Source organism: Drosophila subobscura, chromosome J, assembly GCF_008121235.1.
Source record: "Drosophila subobscura isolate 14011-0131.10 chromosome J, UCBerk_Dsub_1.0, whole genome shotgun sequence".
NCBI lineage: Eukaryota > Metazoa > Arthropoda > Insecta > Diptera > Drosophilidae > Drosophila > Drosophila subobscura.
Window position 1 is genome coordinate 9,787,365 of NC_048532.1, and position 16,307 is coordinate 9,803,671.

The window sequence follows — 16,307 nt, forward strand, 5'->3', positions numbered from 1 at the left end:
GAGCTTCAGTTTAAATTCCATAATTTTCAGTAGCTTTTCTACTAGTTTTCTTCATCGTTCGTATCTTCTTTTGATTGCATTAACTTCTCTGACTATTTGTGTACAAATATTTCCTATATGTATGTCATTTCCGACTATTGCATGTTAGCGACCAATTTAAAACCGCACAAAAATGTTAGAAGCACGATCAAATTTCGCCCCGACACGCGGCCAAATCGAATGATTCATCTCAAAGCAAATTATTTGATTGCGTTGACGACCTTCCATTGCATAACAATTTCTATAAATAATACAATTTCAGTGTCAGCAGCAGGTTGACTTGAACACTTCCTAGGCAGTCAGAGCAGAGAGCTGCACTTGGGTGAAGCGATTAGCAAACCCAAATCACCCAACGGTGACAGGGCACAAAAGAGGAACGTGGACCGATCATTAGTGGAAGCCCCAACCCAGTAAATCTGTAAAACCAATGAACAATAAATGGTAATTTATTAACAATTACAGGAGCATCGAACTTATGCCTAGGACTGTGACTAGAGTCACATCACACTTAACTACTTGACTACGCCTAGGACTCGCACAGCTAACAGCAGCAGCAGCAGCCGCAGAAGGGATTGCCCCTCTGCTCTATACAGTTCTATTGTCACATCAGTCATGCCTTGGGAGTGTTTACTAAATAAACTTAAGGTGTAATGGGTCGAAGGGTTTGTAAGGTAAGCGACAGTGAAAAAACATATGGTACAAAAGCTGAGGTGAGGTCACAACTAACTCTAATACTTAGCATTTAAACAGAATATAGACAGAATGACAAATGATTTGCAGTTCAGATCACAACACATGGTGGGCCTAGACCCTGACTTTGTAGCTCAGCTTCATGAGCTTCTTGGAGCTGATCGGGCAATTGGGCCACAAATTGGCACAGCCCATGGGTCCGCTCAGATTGTCTCCCGTGTGGCGCATCAGTTCACCCATGTGGGCGGCAAAATACCATTTACTCGGCGGCATATTCATCATCCAGGGCATTGTCGGTGATCTGCGAACAAACAACAAAATGTTAGGCGGAAGTTTCAACCACAGAACAACTGAACAAATGTTAAATATTATAATAAGGCATCATCATTGCACGCTCCGCTGGCGAGACTCGGTTTAGATTTCGCTTTCAGCAGTCAGTTTTTGTATCTAGAATGCCTGCCTGCCTATATGCCATTCACCTTGTTGATGCTGTTGTTTTAGTGTGTAAACGCTGGCTAAGCTTTTTACATCTGAGTCTCGGCTCACCTTCGTCTCAAGTGCGAGGTTACCAGCTAAAGTTTGACTCGGTTTCTATGCTGAGTCTGCCTCCCTGCCTGTCTGTCTGTCTGTCTGTGAGGTAGGTTATGACTGTTGATCTCTGCCACTCTCTGTCTGTTTGTCTGTTTATCTGTGCTGCACTTTAATCAGTAATTTCTGTTAAATGAAAACCTTAAGCCCTTTGGGCGAACCTGTTTCCGCAAACACTGAGTGGATTACTCACTTGGGGTTCGAACCGGTTGCCCTTAGCTGCACTTTTCTGATCAAACACTTGTCTAGTTCTGCCAACAAATGTGACTCAGATGGGAAACACTACACAAAAGGGTTCAGATTTGCCCATTTCAAATACAAATTTCCACCGCTTTACATTTGGTAATAAATATTCTGCAACTCTTGTTGATCTTTTACTTGATTCGAATTCTTCTGCAAGTCACTGACCAACTGGTTCTCTTTTGTCGCCCATAAATTTGCATTCATTTTGAGTCTTTGTTGCCCAAATATATGTCATGTATGGCCTCTCCCTTCCCTTAACTCACCTAATCAGTCGCAGCAGCTCTCTCTCCTTCTCGCTGAGCTGATACTCTGGCTTCGAGGCCAGTTCGCACAACATTTTGGGCAGACACGACTCCTTGATGGTGTCCGTCAGCTGGGACTTGGTCTTCAGGCTGGCACCAGTCACCACAGCCATGCCTGGCTTGAGGGCAGCTGCCGCTGAAAACTCATTGAAGTCGTGCTCTAAAATAAAGTACAATTAAAATTAGTTTTTCAACAGTAATTATCCCCCTGGATTTTGGCATACTCAAGGCTAATTGGGATTTCGGGAACTGCGCAAAAAGATTCTAACACGCGGGTGGACCGATATTAATAGCGTTTGTAATCAACAGACTAAAAACAATACTTTGGCATGCCAAACAATGACTAATAAATGGTCGTCAATCGTTTTAAACAAGTTTAAAAAGTCGTCAACAACTGGGTAAATACGAAATAAAAATTCAAATGCAAATACAGCTAGAAATTGAGAGTGCTGCTAGCGCGTATTTATTCCTGTTTACTTATGTATTTTTTCGGTTGAGTGATCATCAAATATTTGCCTGCCTTTGCGCCCAATCAGCTGTTGCAAAAATTGTGTTCAACGTTTTCTTAATGACTCCTCCACCTCCACCTCCGCCCCGGACAAGGCCAAGCCAAAGCGTTGAACTTTACTTTTGAATATTTGTTCAGTCATCCAAACACTGGCTTTATTATTAATTATTAAATTATGGTGTGCGGTGTGCGGTTGAGGTGTCCGTCCGTCCGCCTGTCTGTCCGTCCAATGGAATATTCATTCCCATTATGTTTTTAGCCGGCACGGCCCGTTTTTGGTCGGAAACTCTTTTGAATGCGGAACCGTCGATGATGCAAAAACCCTATCTATCTGTCTGCTGTCTGCTATGTGAAAATCCGAGTCTCTTCGCTTGTTGTGATAACACGTTTTGAATGTATGTTGCGGGGCGACCCCTCTTGGGTTCTCAACTATCAAGTTTTTCTCATTGGGAAGTGCAGTCGGGCATGACTCGACTGAATCGTTTGTTAGTTGGTTATAAAAATTGGTTTCTACCAATGTTAAATGTTTTTTAAGCGTGTGCTTGGTTAATCCCTGCTGGGTTTATGTGAAAAAAACGTCTGGTGGAAGTTCCATTAAAATAAACTTCAATAAAATAATGTTCCAGCTTGCATTCTGGCAATTGAATTAAACTGAAATATGTACAGCTGGCTTTTGGGCTCTCTAATTAAACCAAACCTGTTAATTAGCTAATCAAGTTTATCTGTAGCCTTTCGGGTTTTTGGTGCTGATAAATAGTTTCATAATTGAATGAATGGAATTCCTTTAATTTTATTCCTTAGCAAACATTATTTATATTATCTTTAGGAGGATCTAAAAAGGGGAACATAGCTGGATAGAAATTAATTGGAAGGCGACAAGAGAGAAGAGTGAATTGAAACCCCAAAAACTGTCAGTCATTGAGTGATTTTTTCAGCAACTCTGCAGTGGATTGCCCTTCTCCCAGAGCTCTTTACCAACCATCTGTTTCTTTCTTGTTGGCTCCAATTGCACGTAATTGAATGGAAACACATACAAATTGAAGTGGCACATTCATTCTCCGCTCTCTGCATTGCAATCACGTAGTGCATTTATCAGCGCAATTTTCTTGGCCAAAAATTCGGATACAAGAGGGGGAGGGAACGTGCTCAACGCGTTGCAGAGTGAACGGTCGGACCGTTTAACACAAATATCCAAAATATAATTATCATATAGAGGGAACCTAAACACTCACTCTCGATTTCCGTTGAACTCGTTTCCAGCCGAGAGGCAACTTTACCTCTTCAGTGGCAAAAGATTACGTATGGAACCGGTTCTTGTCCGCCTGAATATTTTCCAAACCCAAACCCCAAGACCCAGGCGGACTTGCCTTAGTTCTGTTCGATGAATTAAATGTCACAAATCAAGTCAAGTTTTTCTTCAACTTCCTGGTTGCGTTGGTCAGTTAGAAAAATGAAACTGAACTTTGGAATACAACCCAGACCGGGTTAATAGCCATGGATAATATATAGCAGATCTATCTACCCGCCTCCCTATCATGCCTAATCGACTGCTGGGCTCTCTGGGAAAGTTGAGCTGCAATTTAAGAGACTCTCCTCCCGCCATCATCCATCAGCACTTTGGCATCTCATGCAAAGCGAAAACTTGTTGCTGGCGACGGGTTTTATTGCGTCAAGTTTGTTTGCCTGGGGTTTTTCCACTTTCACCTCAGCAGAGAGCACAAAAGAAATACCAAAAAGCAAACCTTCATTAACTAGCAGATGGTACAAACATTTAAACGAAGAAATTGACGAATGGTCGAGGGGTTTCACAGTCAAAGAACTACTTATTACTGCTACTCTTTTCGGTGTAGTATTTCCTTTCGTTACTTGGGTTAAAGTGCTCCACAAAGTACACGTAAAATGTGGCAACTAACAAGCTTCAGTTCTCAGACTGACTATCGGGGGTTTAGGGTTTTCTCTGTTTTTTTTACTCCCTTCTAACTAACCTAACCCATTAGGAGATCGATCTAGAGACCTCTTCTCCGTTTACCCTTGGGGAAGCCTTCTTTGAGGTTCACTCTCCTGGGGTTATGTCTTTCCCTTAAGCTAGTACACAAATCTACGCTTCTATGCCCTAAACTCTCTCTTCAGTGAAGGTAGAACGAATTATTTTGAGAAGAGTTTCAATCAAAGCAGAGCTAGACTCAAAGGAAGAATTAAAGAATTAAAAGAAAGAAATAATTAATGGAACCATTAAGTTCCATATTCAAATGGATCCACTTTTACCACATATTAAAACTGTATTATGACCTTTCTAGACCTTCCAAATGCAATTCCAAATGCTCTTTCTTCCCGTTTGCCTGCAGTCGCGACCTCAAGCACTGAACTCTCTGACTTTCCATTAATTCGATTTCAGTTTTATTGTCTCTTGTCTCTACTCATACTCGCGTTTGGAGTATCTTTTTCCGGTTTGCCCTATAATCGTGACCATTCGTTGCATAATGCCACAACATGTGTTTGGGTGGAAGACTCTTATGTCATTCGGTTTGGTTTTATTTATGCAAATCATCGAGAAAGTTGAGTCTTCTTCAAACCTTTGCGTTGGACATGAACTTCGATTGTGTTGAATAATAATTTTGCTACAAATTTGCATGGGCAAAGAACCCAAAAATGGGGCAAATGAAAGTTAAAGAAATGGAAAAATGTACTGAGAATGTACCTAAGATATGTAGCTAGGTATCGCGGATAATGCCTGATTTTGGTAGATTTGTTCTCGTACAGAGCATGAAGTCATAGCACTCCATGGGCAGCCACAAAAAATGACTTAGTCATTGAATAAAATAAAAAACTTAATGACCCCCGCGTAATGGCTAATGGAAACTTTTGTTGAGCAAAACTGTTTAATATGCCAAACAACATTTGAACTGTTGCTAATGTTTTTTCGGGGTACTTAAGGCTCTAAACATTATCCACATGGAAGATTAGAACTTCTAAGGAATTGTTTTAGAATATGTTGAGGCAGTCACTTGGGTATTTATGTTCACTGAAAATTGATTAGAAAAAGCACTAAGAAGTGATCGAAATACTATATTTTAAAGTATTTATATGTAAAGCCAAAAAATGCCTACCCTTAATGTATTTACTTGTCAAATTCTCCGCACATTTTACCGACTCTGGCCACTCCACGTGCCCACTAATCTCTACCCGTACTTTGGCGATCCCTCCGACTTGTTTCCGGTTTTCACCAACCAGTTACACAAAAAACAAAAATTACAAAGAAAAAAGTATAATTAAACATAAGCCCGTGTGGGGGCTTACACGTGCCTCCGGGCCCATATAGGTAAGTCTCCATTTGCAAAACGAAATTAACCTTGATGCGACCAAATACGAAAGCGAATTGTATAACAGCAACAAAAAATATATATGTACATATGCAATAAAATCGAACAAAAGTTCACTGAATTTTGCAATGCAACAGACGGACAGCCATGTGAGTGAAACTGTTTGTCAATCAAAAAAATTACCAAACAAAAAACGAAAGAAAAAACTAAAAGAATGGCAAGGCATTTATAAAAATATTGATGCAACGAAACTGAAATACACTTTAAAATGTTGCAATACATTTTTGCAGTTTGTTTGGTAATTATTTTCAACAGAATGCAACTTCTATTTTGATTATTTTGTGTAAATTATTCTGTGTTCCATTTCCAAGTTCCAAAAAGAATACATTTTTTCGCTAGCGTAAATTAATTTTCCTTTGTTCTAGGGACAACGAAAACTTCAAGAAATATATATTTACTGCTCAAAATTGAATAATTTAGCTAAACATTTACAATTAAATAAATTATTTAATATGTTTTTTTATGTACATAAATTTCGGTACGCAATTATACCTAAAAAACGGACAATTCTAGACCACTTTCCATTACAAATAATAAATAAACATTGGATGCTTTAAACCTACTTTTCTCTGCTCGTTACAACAGCCCCAAAAAAATGACCAAGCCCTTTAGCCTGTGTATGCCAAAATGCTAGGGGAATTGCAGAATATAATTTAATTTGCCACTCACCTTCGGTTATATCGATTTCGGCGCTCTTCGACTGCTGGAACTTGCTGGCTGCCGCAGCCGCTGGCCCCGTGGGGGCACCAACACCGCCACCAGCTCTGGCCGCACCAGCAGCAGCGCTGCGTACGCCCACCGAATGGGGATCGCTGTGATCAGACTTCATGCCGCCGCCGTAGCCAAAGAGATCGCCCACCAGCAGCAGGGAAACGATACCAAAGATCATCAGACGGCAGCGCCAGGCGGTGTCCATGATGGCCATAATCCAAAAACAGATCACGATAAATTCACTCAAACACGTTGCACAATTCAATCAAAACGTTATTTATTTTAGCTCGACGGATTGACTGACTGACTTGATTTATTTTCGATCTGTTAGCACCTTTATTTTGACACTTTTTTCAATGGCAAGCGAAACGTTGAGCTGCGCGCACGAAATGAAAGTCGATGGAAAAACGAAAGTCGCACTTTTCCAGTGTTTTATATTTTTAGTTGAACATGCAAAGAGCGGCGGCAATTAAATTTGGCATTCAAGCGCATATAGCATATGGCTTGTTGTAGTAACTGTAAACCCGAAATACCCGCCGCACACTTATGTATTAAATTATCTATTTATATACACAAAGAGAGAGGGAGGGAGCGGGAGGGCACGCGAGATCGGTTTAATGCTGGAATATAACTCCGGTTGTGTATGGAACGCGTCCGACTCGACTCTCAGGCGGCTGGCCACTGAAAGCCACAAGCCAAGCTGCACACAGAAGAAACAGCGGCTGTGGCTTACCAACCGATCGAACAGCTGTTTGTGAGCGACAGAGAGTCGCACCTGTGCAACAGCTGTTCGCGCGAGCGGCCGAGGCTAGCTGAGAGAGAGAGAGAAGCGTTTACCTGTTGCTGTGAGCGTGCGCTCACTTATCGCACTCACTGTGCGCAGTCCATCATATGTATGAAATAAGGCTTGAGATTCAAGTGAACGTAGACTAGTCGGACGGGACAACTTGCAAGTTCGACCACCCGAACAGGCCAATGACCCAACCATGGGTACGGCTATGGGGCAATTCTTTCGACTTCAACACAATTAAATGTTCAGCGATTAGGAGGCTCAAAGTGAGTACTAAGTGCAGGCAACTGCTGTGGCTATCAAGAGCGGATAATCCTCTGCATTTCCCTCGTGTTTATCTCTTTGAAAAGGTTCCTTAAGTACAGTCACAACTTCTCCTTTCAACACAGAGATACAAATGTTTTACCTGCCCAGTGTTTAGCCCATAATTACCAAAAAATGCTACTCTAAATGCATCATAAAATCCAGACGCGTGCTGGTCACGTAGTCCACTTACAGAAGTTGCCAATATTTTGGGTGCATTTTCACAACTTTTATTGCAGTTTTGTGCCCGGACAGCTGCCAATTGAGCAGCCAGAAAGGTCAACGAGAATGATTTATGACAAGGCCCACAGTGCGTGGAGCATCTCTCAACTGCAACCAGTCAGAGTCTGATGCCAAGTCTGTGGGGTGCCACATGTTGCAACAGCCAGCAAAAAAAAATGCCACGACCAAGTAGAAAAAAAGTGAAGTAATCAAACGGGTTAAAAGCGCAATCGGAACGTGACTTAGCCGTGGCCAGTGGCCAGCAGACAACCAAAAAATTGATCGAATTTTGGCCAAATTGCAGTCAAGTGTGTCAAGGTGCAGTCGAACGCCTAATGGCCAAGTTTTGGGTGTTGGTTGGTTGGTTCGACTCTGTGTGTTTGCCACTGGAAACTCCATTTCGGAGCAGCTGCAAGACGCGACTCACCTCGCTCGACTCACGGCGCGCGGCATTCGTTTGCTTTGCTTGCCTTCAAATTGCCACCGCGGCTGTCCTTCAATTGCAGCTACGCCCTGGCCCCAAAATAAAACAACAACAGCGAGAACTGGCAGCTTCAACGGAGCTGGGAATACACTACACAAATCTGCGCAACTGGATAAAAAGAGAGGAACGCCTGCAAGGCTGAAATGCTGAAAAAATAAAAACTTTTGGGCCTTTAAAAAATCTTTAAAATGCTTTTAGCTAGTACAAAGTTTCATAGCTAATACTCCTATCATTAAGGCAGAGTATGCAGAGAGAAATAAGTACTCGTTTATACAAAAAGAAAAACATTTTGCACCTCGAAGGTTAACCCGCGCAAAATGAACGCCCAAAGAAACGCCGAGGGAGAACAATAAAAAGACTAAAAAAAAAAGACTGCGACTTCGACTTCATAGCTGTCTGTCTGCCTGTCTGTCTGTGCAACGGAGCTTGAGCAGGTAATTTAAATGTATTATTTATACTTTAGCCAGCGCTCCACATGGTGCACAGCTCGCAAGATCTCGTTTAGAATTAAAAACAGAATTTGCAGTTGCAGAAGATGTCTTCAGAAAGTCGCAATTAAAACTTGATTAAGGCCAGATACTAGATAAATGTTTCCACATGTGAAACTGGTTCTGCAATCTGCAACTATTTTGGTCATCATTTAGTTACAACTAATGTTCTAACCTTCAATGAAAAGGAAACTACAAATTAAATTCAATGGCTGGCAAATGACTTCAAATTGAGACTCCCAAGAATAGAATCTACTAAATCTTTCGGAATCATGCGGACAGCAATGAATTGTCATTCTTTACTCATTTTTTGTTCTCTGTTGATGTTCAACTTTCGTTATCTTTGTTCACGAAACCCCAGTTTCAATTTTTTCTACAAAAGCCAAATAAAATTCCCGCTGTGACTTGTAATTTTTGGGAAACGGGTTATTTTGTTAGCATTTATTTGAACCTATTTTTTAATATTTGTCTAATTGAAAGTAGTAAATCTATTAACGATAAATTTTTGCTTTTTGGCAGTGGTCTTTGCAGTTTGAAACGTCTACCCAGCACACTCCTAACCTAAGTGATCAAGCTTCAATCAGCTTCCAATTCCTTCACAAAAAAAATGTGGAAAAATAATAGAGATACAAATAAAAATCGTTGCAGCTTTATCGATGAGAATTGCCATTAATAGAGCACAAAATATATGCAGAAATTATTTTTCGAAGAGCCTCTTGCACATAAATAATATTATTAAATATGTTCCCAGGTTTCCCAAATGAAGTTCTCTTTGTCCGCAAATCTACCACATTATTTTCCTAACCAACTGCTAAATTGTGATGAAATCTAATTGCATCAACGCTTAGTAATTAAAGACATTTAATACGTAGATTAAGAAATGGTTAAGTTGCCTTGTCAATTAAATTAAGTTGAAGCAATAAATAGACGCGCAAGAAGAACGCCCACACCCTGCCCCGAGCTCAAAAAACGGAAACGGAAGCGCCGCCACGGCATTGGCTGTGGGGTAATTTTTTTACACGGTATTCAGGGCATGACCTGTGAGGTGAATGCTAAACTCGAATTGGCAACGAATTTTCAATTATAACAAGTCCCGCAATTGTTTTTTCCTGGTTTCTTATGATTAATTTATCTCTTAATTTTCTTGGATAATACTTAGGTATCCCTTGGTCTAAAAATCGACGCAGGCTTTAATTTCTGAGTCAGGAATGGGGTTACACGAGCCAACACCTTGCAGAGACGAAAACCTCAGAGCAGGAAAGACACCGCCCGCGGCGTGTCCCAGCGTCCACCATTCACATCAAAATTTAATTTATGCTAAACGCGTCGCCGTCTTTGCATTTAATTGTGAAATTAAATTTGATGCGATTAATGTTGACACAACATGCGATTAGTGCGGTGTAGCCCGTGCACGGCATATCCCTGTGGTTTGCCCCTTGGGTACGCTTCGACGAGGAGGAAGAGGCAGCGATTGGCCTCGGCCAATCGACTTGCATTTGCCAAATTATCAATGTCGATAATATTTGCAATATTCGATGGCAGGCGGCGATGTCAGCGTGGACAGGCAGGCACCCAACATAAACAATAATTAAATGTAGCCAAATTAAATTTTACACAAAAGCAGAAACACAAAGTGACAGCTGGGCGGGCACTTCCCGAAGAGCAACTCAACCTCAGCCTCCGTCTCTGTGTCTCTCAGCCTCCCAGGACTTTGAAATGTCTGCATAATTATGTGGTGCATGTGGGTGGTGGTCGGGTTGGGTCTGTCGTGGCTGATAATATGCAGTTTAATTACAGAACACCAATGCCCACAAACAACAATAATAAGGGGCATAAGTGCAAGGGTTCAAGGAGTCGTTGCTGCAATACTCTATCTCAGATTTGGAAATCTTTCAAGCAAAATGGGAGACTTTCTGCTGCAAGAACTCCTACACCTTATAGCTAAGCTGCTCTGTGAGAGAAACAAACCTTTACCTCTGCTCAACGCATAAAAAAGAGTATCTAATGGATTGTTCGTACATTTTCTTGCATAAATTCAAATTAGATTGAACTCTGCCCAAAGGAAATGGCAAACCCAAACCCAGGTGGTAAGGGGCCACGCATCACTTTTAATTTTCCATTCAAGACAATGTTCCTTCGTGGTGCTGTCAGGTGCATAACTGTATTATAGCCACACATGTACATGGGCATGTGTGTGTGTGCACATTCGCTGTTTATTGGCATCCATTAGATAATGGAATTTATGTGAAACATTTGTTCGGCTTCGCTTGGACTTCAAAGGGTTATTGTGGCACTTTGTCCAGTTAGTTGTGATTAGGCAAGTCTGATAAGAGCGGAGGATTACTTTGGAAGGGAGAGTAAACTTTAAAATATAGTTGGATAAGGGATAAGTTTATTCCATTTGCAGGAGAACAGTTCAAAATTCGATTCATGAAAATATGACCGTATTCCTGTTTCATTGCCACGTTCCAAACACTTTGTGCATCTCAGATAGTGGCCAGTGGAAACGATTTTTTTTTGCTTCACGACTGAGGAAAATCCTATATTAAATTTCAATTGGAAATGGAGAATATTGTTTCAGTTTCTATAAAATCAAATAAAATTGGTCCTCGGCAGCGACTTGCATAATTTTAATTAAACTCATATTTATGTCATTCATTTGCGTTTTTCATTTACACAAAATTCCATGCTGGCAGCGGGAATTGTTGACCAGCAGAAATATTATTTTTCAGCCGAGTTCCATCCGTATTAATTACAATTGTTTCTCGTTCTCTCTCTTGTTGTATTTTTTGTTGTATTTTCACTGTCCACTGTTGACTTTTTGTGTTAATTAGTGTAAATATATGAATGCCGGAGATGATTCCCCCGCCCATTTGCCTCTCTATTGAAGTGGCAGCGAATTGAATTTTCAGCTGGTCGAGAGGAAGAGCAACAAAAGACCCAAACAGAGTATCAAATGGTGAGTTTTCCCTGACAGCCAGGAGTATCATTTATAAATGGGACGTGTGTGCGCTCTATGCGTAGTGAATGATAATTAAACAAAAACTTTATAATTAACAAATATGACAAATTGACAGCTGATTGGGGGATGTCATCCTTTTGCCTTTTTCTCACAAATGCAAGTTTCAATGGGGGTTTTTTTTTTATATTTATGAAACTGCTGACAGTCGATTAATTTAATAATTTTTAGTAGCTTCACTTTGAATAAACATTTGGCCATAGGTGAGTGAATTTATTGGGGGAAAAGTTTAAATATTTATGGCAATAATATTGAGTGATGAAATGGTGGAAATGGAACAAATAAAACGCTTCTGGAGCTCATTCAAAAGTTTTTTTTTAAAGAGGAAAATGTCTTACCTAAGACACAAAAAATAATAACTTTAAATAAAATATTATTAAGGTATTTATAGGTAGAGGACACCTCTTATGTAAGCTTAAAACCCCCTAGAACATTGCTACAAAATTCCCAAATGAAACCCGAGCATTCCCACAATATAATTCGTATAATTGTAATCTCGAATTAGCGCCACGTATGCCCCCGCAGCGAGATGGGTGGCTGCTTTTACGAGCAACTCGGAGAAATTTGTATGCAAGAGACAAAAAACCCGTTGAAATTATAATTTGGTAAATAAAATAAAAAGTGTTGGGGCATAAAATAAATTATTGCATCGATGGAACAAAAGCACCGAATGCGAGGCGTAGTAAGGCGTAAAAAAAATATCAAAAAATATAAAAAGGCAAATAAAAAGAATAAGTACTCCACAGTCAATCAATCATAGAACAAAGCCAAGTTCTACGAAGTCAGGCAAGAGCCTGCACTGATCATTCGTAACTCTTAGTTCGAGTGCTCAAAATGATGATGATGAGCTCTCAAACTGTGTGGGGTTTTTCCCTAATTTCTATATACTTGGGTTAGAGTATTCCGAGCTGCGACTTGCCTCTATGGGTACGACGATGCCTAACATTTTGTTTACATCTTCGATCTGTCTGATCTTAAGTACTTAAACGTCTGGCGAGCGGGCAAAAAGAGTCACTTCAATTTCGCAGCAGCGGCAGTGATTTGAATATACACAAATATAGCAAAAATATCTACGTATATCTACCAGTTAGGAGCTTTTGTACGGATACATACGAGTACGAGTATATATGCGCAGTGTTAATAACGTGGTCGACCCGACAGTTTGGGCTTAATCGGTGCACGGTTGCACAATACACAATACAGCTGAAAACCCTCTGGTTTATGGCCGGATTATCTAGGGCCAGTCGCGCCGGGTGACCCCTAGGGGCTGGTGACCCAGACCCAGTGCTTGTCGCACTTAAAACGGTTAGTGCGCGATCCGCTCGAGGTAGTGCAATTAAGAACTCCAATCGCAATGGTTCTCTGGCTGGGACTGTGTCTTCTCCTCGTCGCTCTGTCCCTCTATCTGCTGTACGCGTTCGAGCGCCAGACGAGGATCGATCGCCTCACCCGTAACTGGCCAGCTCCACCCTCCCTGCCCATCATCGGTCACCTGCACATACTGGCGAAGCTGGTCGGGCCGCATCCCTTCCGCAGGGCCACGGAGCTCGTGAATACCCATCTGAAGGATCATCGGGGCAAGCTATGGCTGGGCACAAAGCTCTATCTGGTGGACTGCAACCCCAAGGACATCCAAGCGCTGAGCAGTGCCCAGCAGATGCTGCAGAAGACCACCGACTACAAGGTGTTTGAGAACTGGCTCTGCGAGGGCCTCTTCACCGCCAACGTTGACAAGTGGACGCACCGCCGCAAGACCGTCGCGCCCGCCTTCAACTCCACAATGATCAAGCAGTTCATGGAGGTGTTTGAGCGGCAGGCACGCATCCTGCTGCCCCGCGTCGCCGAGTATGCAGAGTCCGGCGAGTCTCTCGACTTTCTCCATATGATTAGCTGCTACACCTTGGACGTGATCTGTGAGACGGCCCTGGGTGTATCGGTTGATGCTCAATCGGGCAAGAGATCGTCGTACCTTGAAGCGGTTAGGGAGTGAGTGCCAGACAGACCCAAGATCCCTTTCAGTTTATTAATTCCTTAATTCCTTGCAGGATCCTGCACGTCATAGACTATCGCCTGAAGAACCTCTTCTACCGCAATTCCTTCATCTACCGCAGAACCGCGCTGTTCAAGCGGGAACAGGAGCTGCTCAAGACTCTGCATGGCTTCACCGAGGGCATTGTCCAGGAGCGCCAGACGCAGTTCAATTTGGACGAGATAAATCGCAATACAATGAGCAGCAAGAACGGCGAAGTGGAACGTCCCGTTCTCTCCTTCCTGGACACGCTACTCCTGGCCAAGACGCCCGAGGGTCTGCCGCTGTCCGTGAAGGAAATCCGCGAGGAGGTGGACACGATTATATTCGGGGGCTTTGATCTGACGGCCACCGCGCTGAAGTTCCTCATGTACAACATGACGATGCACACGGACTACCAGCAGCAGTGCCGCGAAGAGATTTGGCAGATCTGTGGCAAGGACACCAGCGAACCCATCACCATCGAGCAAGTACGGCAAATGGAGTTCCTCGAGTGGTGCCTGAAGGAATCGCTGCGAATGTATCCCCCGGCACCGATGCTGACACGTAAGGCCACAGCCAATTGTCAGATCAGTGAGTAGAGAAAACCGCAGACAAGGCTCTTCCCTCTCCTAAATCTCCTGATTCTCCTTCCAGATGATTTCTTCATACCCAAGGGTCACGACGTGCTCATCTCGCCCATGTACATGGGCCGCTGCAAGGACTTCTTCCCCGATCCACTCGTCTTCAAGCCTGAACGCTGGGCCCGCGGCGCCGAGCACAAGATCGAGGCCACCACCTTCATACCCTTCATGACGGGCGCTCGCAGCTGTATGGGTCAGCGCTATGCCATGGTCATGATCAAGCTGGTCATGGCCCATCTGCTGAGGAGCTACCTATTCGAGCCATTGGGCGAGCGGCAGGTGAAGATGAAGCTCACTTTTGTGGTCACACTGCACACGGTGGAGCCCTACTATTGCCGCGTTAGGGCCATCGAGTAGGAAGGATTTGTTCTAGGAATATAACTTAGAAAATAGTGTAACAAAAAAGGAGTCTTTAGGAGGAGTTGTAACCTCGATTGAGGTTTGCTATTGGTTGAAAGGATTAATCTTAGTAATTAAAGTCATTAAAGTAGATTTTTAAATGCTAATTTGTTAGAAAAAAAAGGGAAGATATGAGGAATTCTCTCTCTCTTCCAGTGTGGCTTAGCAGTGAAGTTAAAGAGAGCTAAATTACCACTTTTTTTTTGCTTTTGCAGACCCATAACCATTATATAATAGAGCAAAGAAATATTCTGAAGTTAACTGAAGTTTAAGCTACTCCGAATGGTTCCCCCTTATAATCCCCCATTAACCCTGCCCCCGTGACTCTTGCTACAGTACCATATCAATGCGTTTTACTCGATTCTATTCAAATTGGTTGCATACTTCGTGACGCAGGCATAACATTTCCGTTTTTAATGACGCGCTCATGTCGTGGGATATCCACAAAAGAAATTCTGTACAATTTGGAATATATTCTCCCTGCCTGGCTTTATGTGTATTCCTTTTTATTTGTGAAAGGCGCGTTCGTCTAGAAAATAATTTCTGGCTGGCGCGTTGATTTTTATTGTGCCAGCGAAAATCAGCAAACATTTCCTGGCGCTGTAATAAATAAAAATACATAAAGCGCGCCACCAAACCGTCGCCAGTCGCTCAGTCACTCACTCAGTCAGACCTGCCCCGGAATGGGGCATCCAACATACTTATTTCCTATCCGCATCCTCATCATCATCGGAGCCATATTCCGGTGAAAATTATGAGCGTTGCCTGCTTATTATTACCAAGTAGCAAGGGGAGAAGTAGAGAGGAGCGGAGCATATAAAATGCAATTTATTTAAATAAAAATCAAGTTTAATTCGCAGTGTCGTAAATTTTTCTTTTCTTTTTTTATACATATATATTTTTCCCCGTTCTGTTGAGTTTTGTTCGTCCTGGGCATTGAATTTCACGCTTTTGTTAACAAGCGCATAAAAGTTCATTCTATCTGGGAAAACCGATATGATATGGCGCTCTGGGCTCTCGGAGTGGAACAGGACGTTGCCAATGGTCGATGGCTCGGATGGGTAGGGGTGGAGTTCGAAGATTGTTGAACTCTCTGGCTGATTGGTGGAAGGGTGGTCGGATGGGTTCAATGATGGGTTGATTGAAGGCAACGACGGGCAAGGGAGATTTCCGGAACGATTTCGAAACAGATTTGAGGCCAATTTTGTTTTGGGTTTGAAGTGAAGATAAGAAATAGATTTTAAACGCTTTGGAGAGGCAGAAAGAACATTTAAACGGTTTCTTGTCCCAACCTTTTTTTCCAAATATTTAAAGCTAAAACCCACAAAAAATTAAAAATGCTGCATCTTAATTAAAAAATCATAAAAATATAAAAATGAGTTGATATAAACAAATAATGGCGAGAACTTTTAAGTGTCCACTTGGTCCTTTTATGACCCACCACCACCCACACCCACACACCCACACAACCCTTTCCAATTCCATCTTG

At 42.2% G+C, this 16,307-nt stretch overlaps 3 protein-coding genes across 3 annotated transcripts in view; 1 reads left to right on the forward strand and 2 right to left on the reverse strand.

The window, feature by feature from the left end:
• LOC117892964 overlaps window positions 1-16,307 on the reverse strand; it is a 43,770-nt gene that overhangs the window by 24,040 nt on the left and 3,423 nt on the right.
• On the reverse strand, window positions 465-7,119 carry LOC117892967. The gene is made up of 3 exons (XM_034799300.1): window positions 6,420-7,119; window positions 1,824-2,022; window positions 465-1,030 (listed from the first exon to the last, which is right to left on the reverse strand). Exons 1-3 carry the CDS (start codon window positions 6,673-6,675, stop codon window positions 844-846), a joined length of 642 nt encoding a protein of 213 aa, XP_034655191.1. The 5' UTR covers window positions 6,676-7,119; the 3' UTR covers window positions 465-843.
• On the forward strand, window positions 12,988-14,921 carry LOC117892962 (probable cytochrome P450 312a1). The gene is made up of 3 exons (XM_034799294.1): window positions 12,988-13,753; window positions 13,813-14,369; window positions 14,433-14,921. Exons 1-3 carry the CDS (start codon window positions 13,122-13,124, stop codon window positions 14,774-14,776), a joined length of 1,533 nt encoding a protein of 510 aa, XP_034655185.1. The 5' UTR covers window positions 12,988-13,121; the 3' UTR covers window positions 14,777-14,921.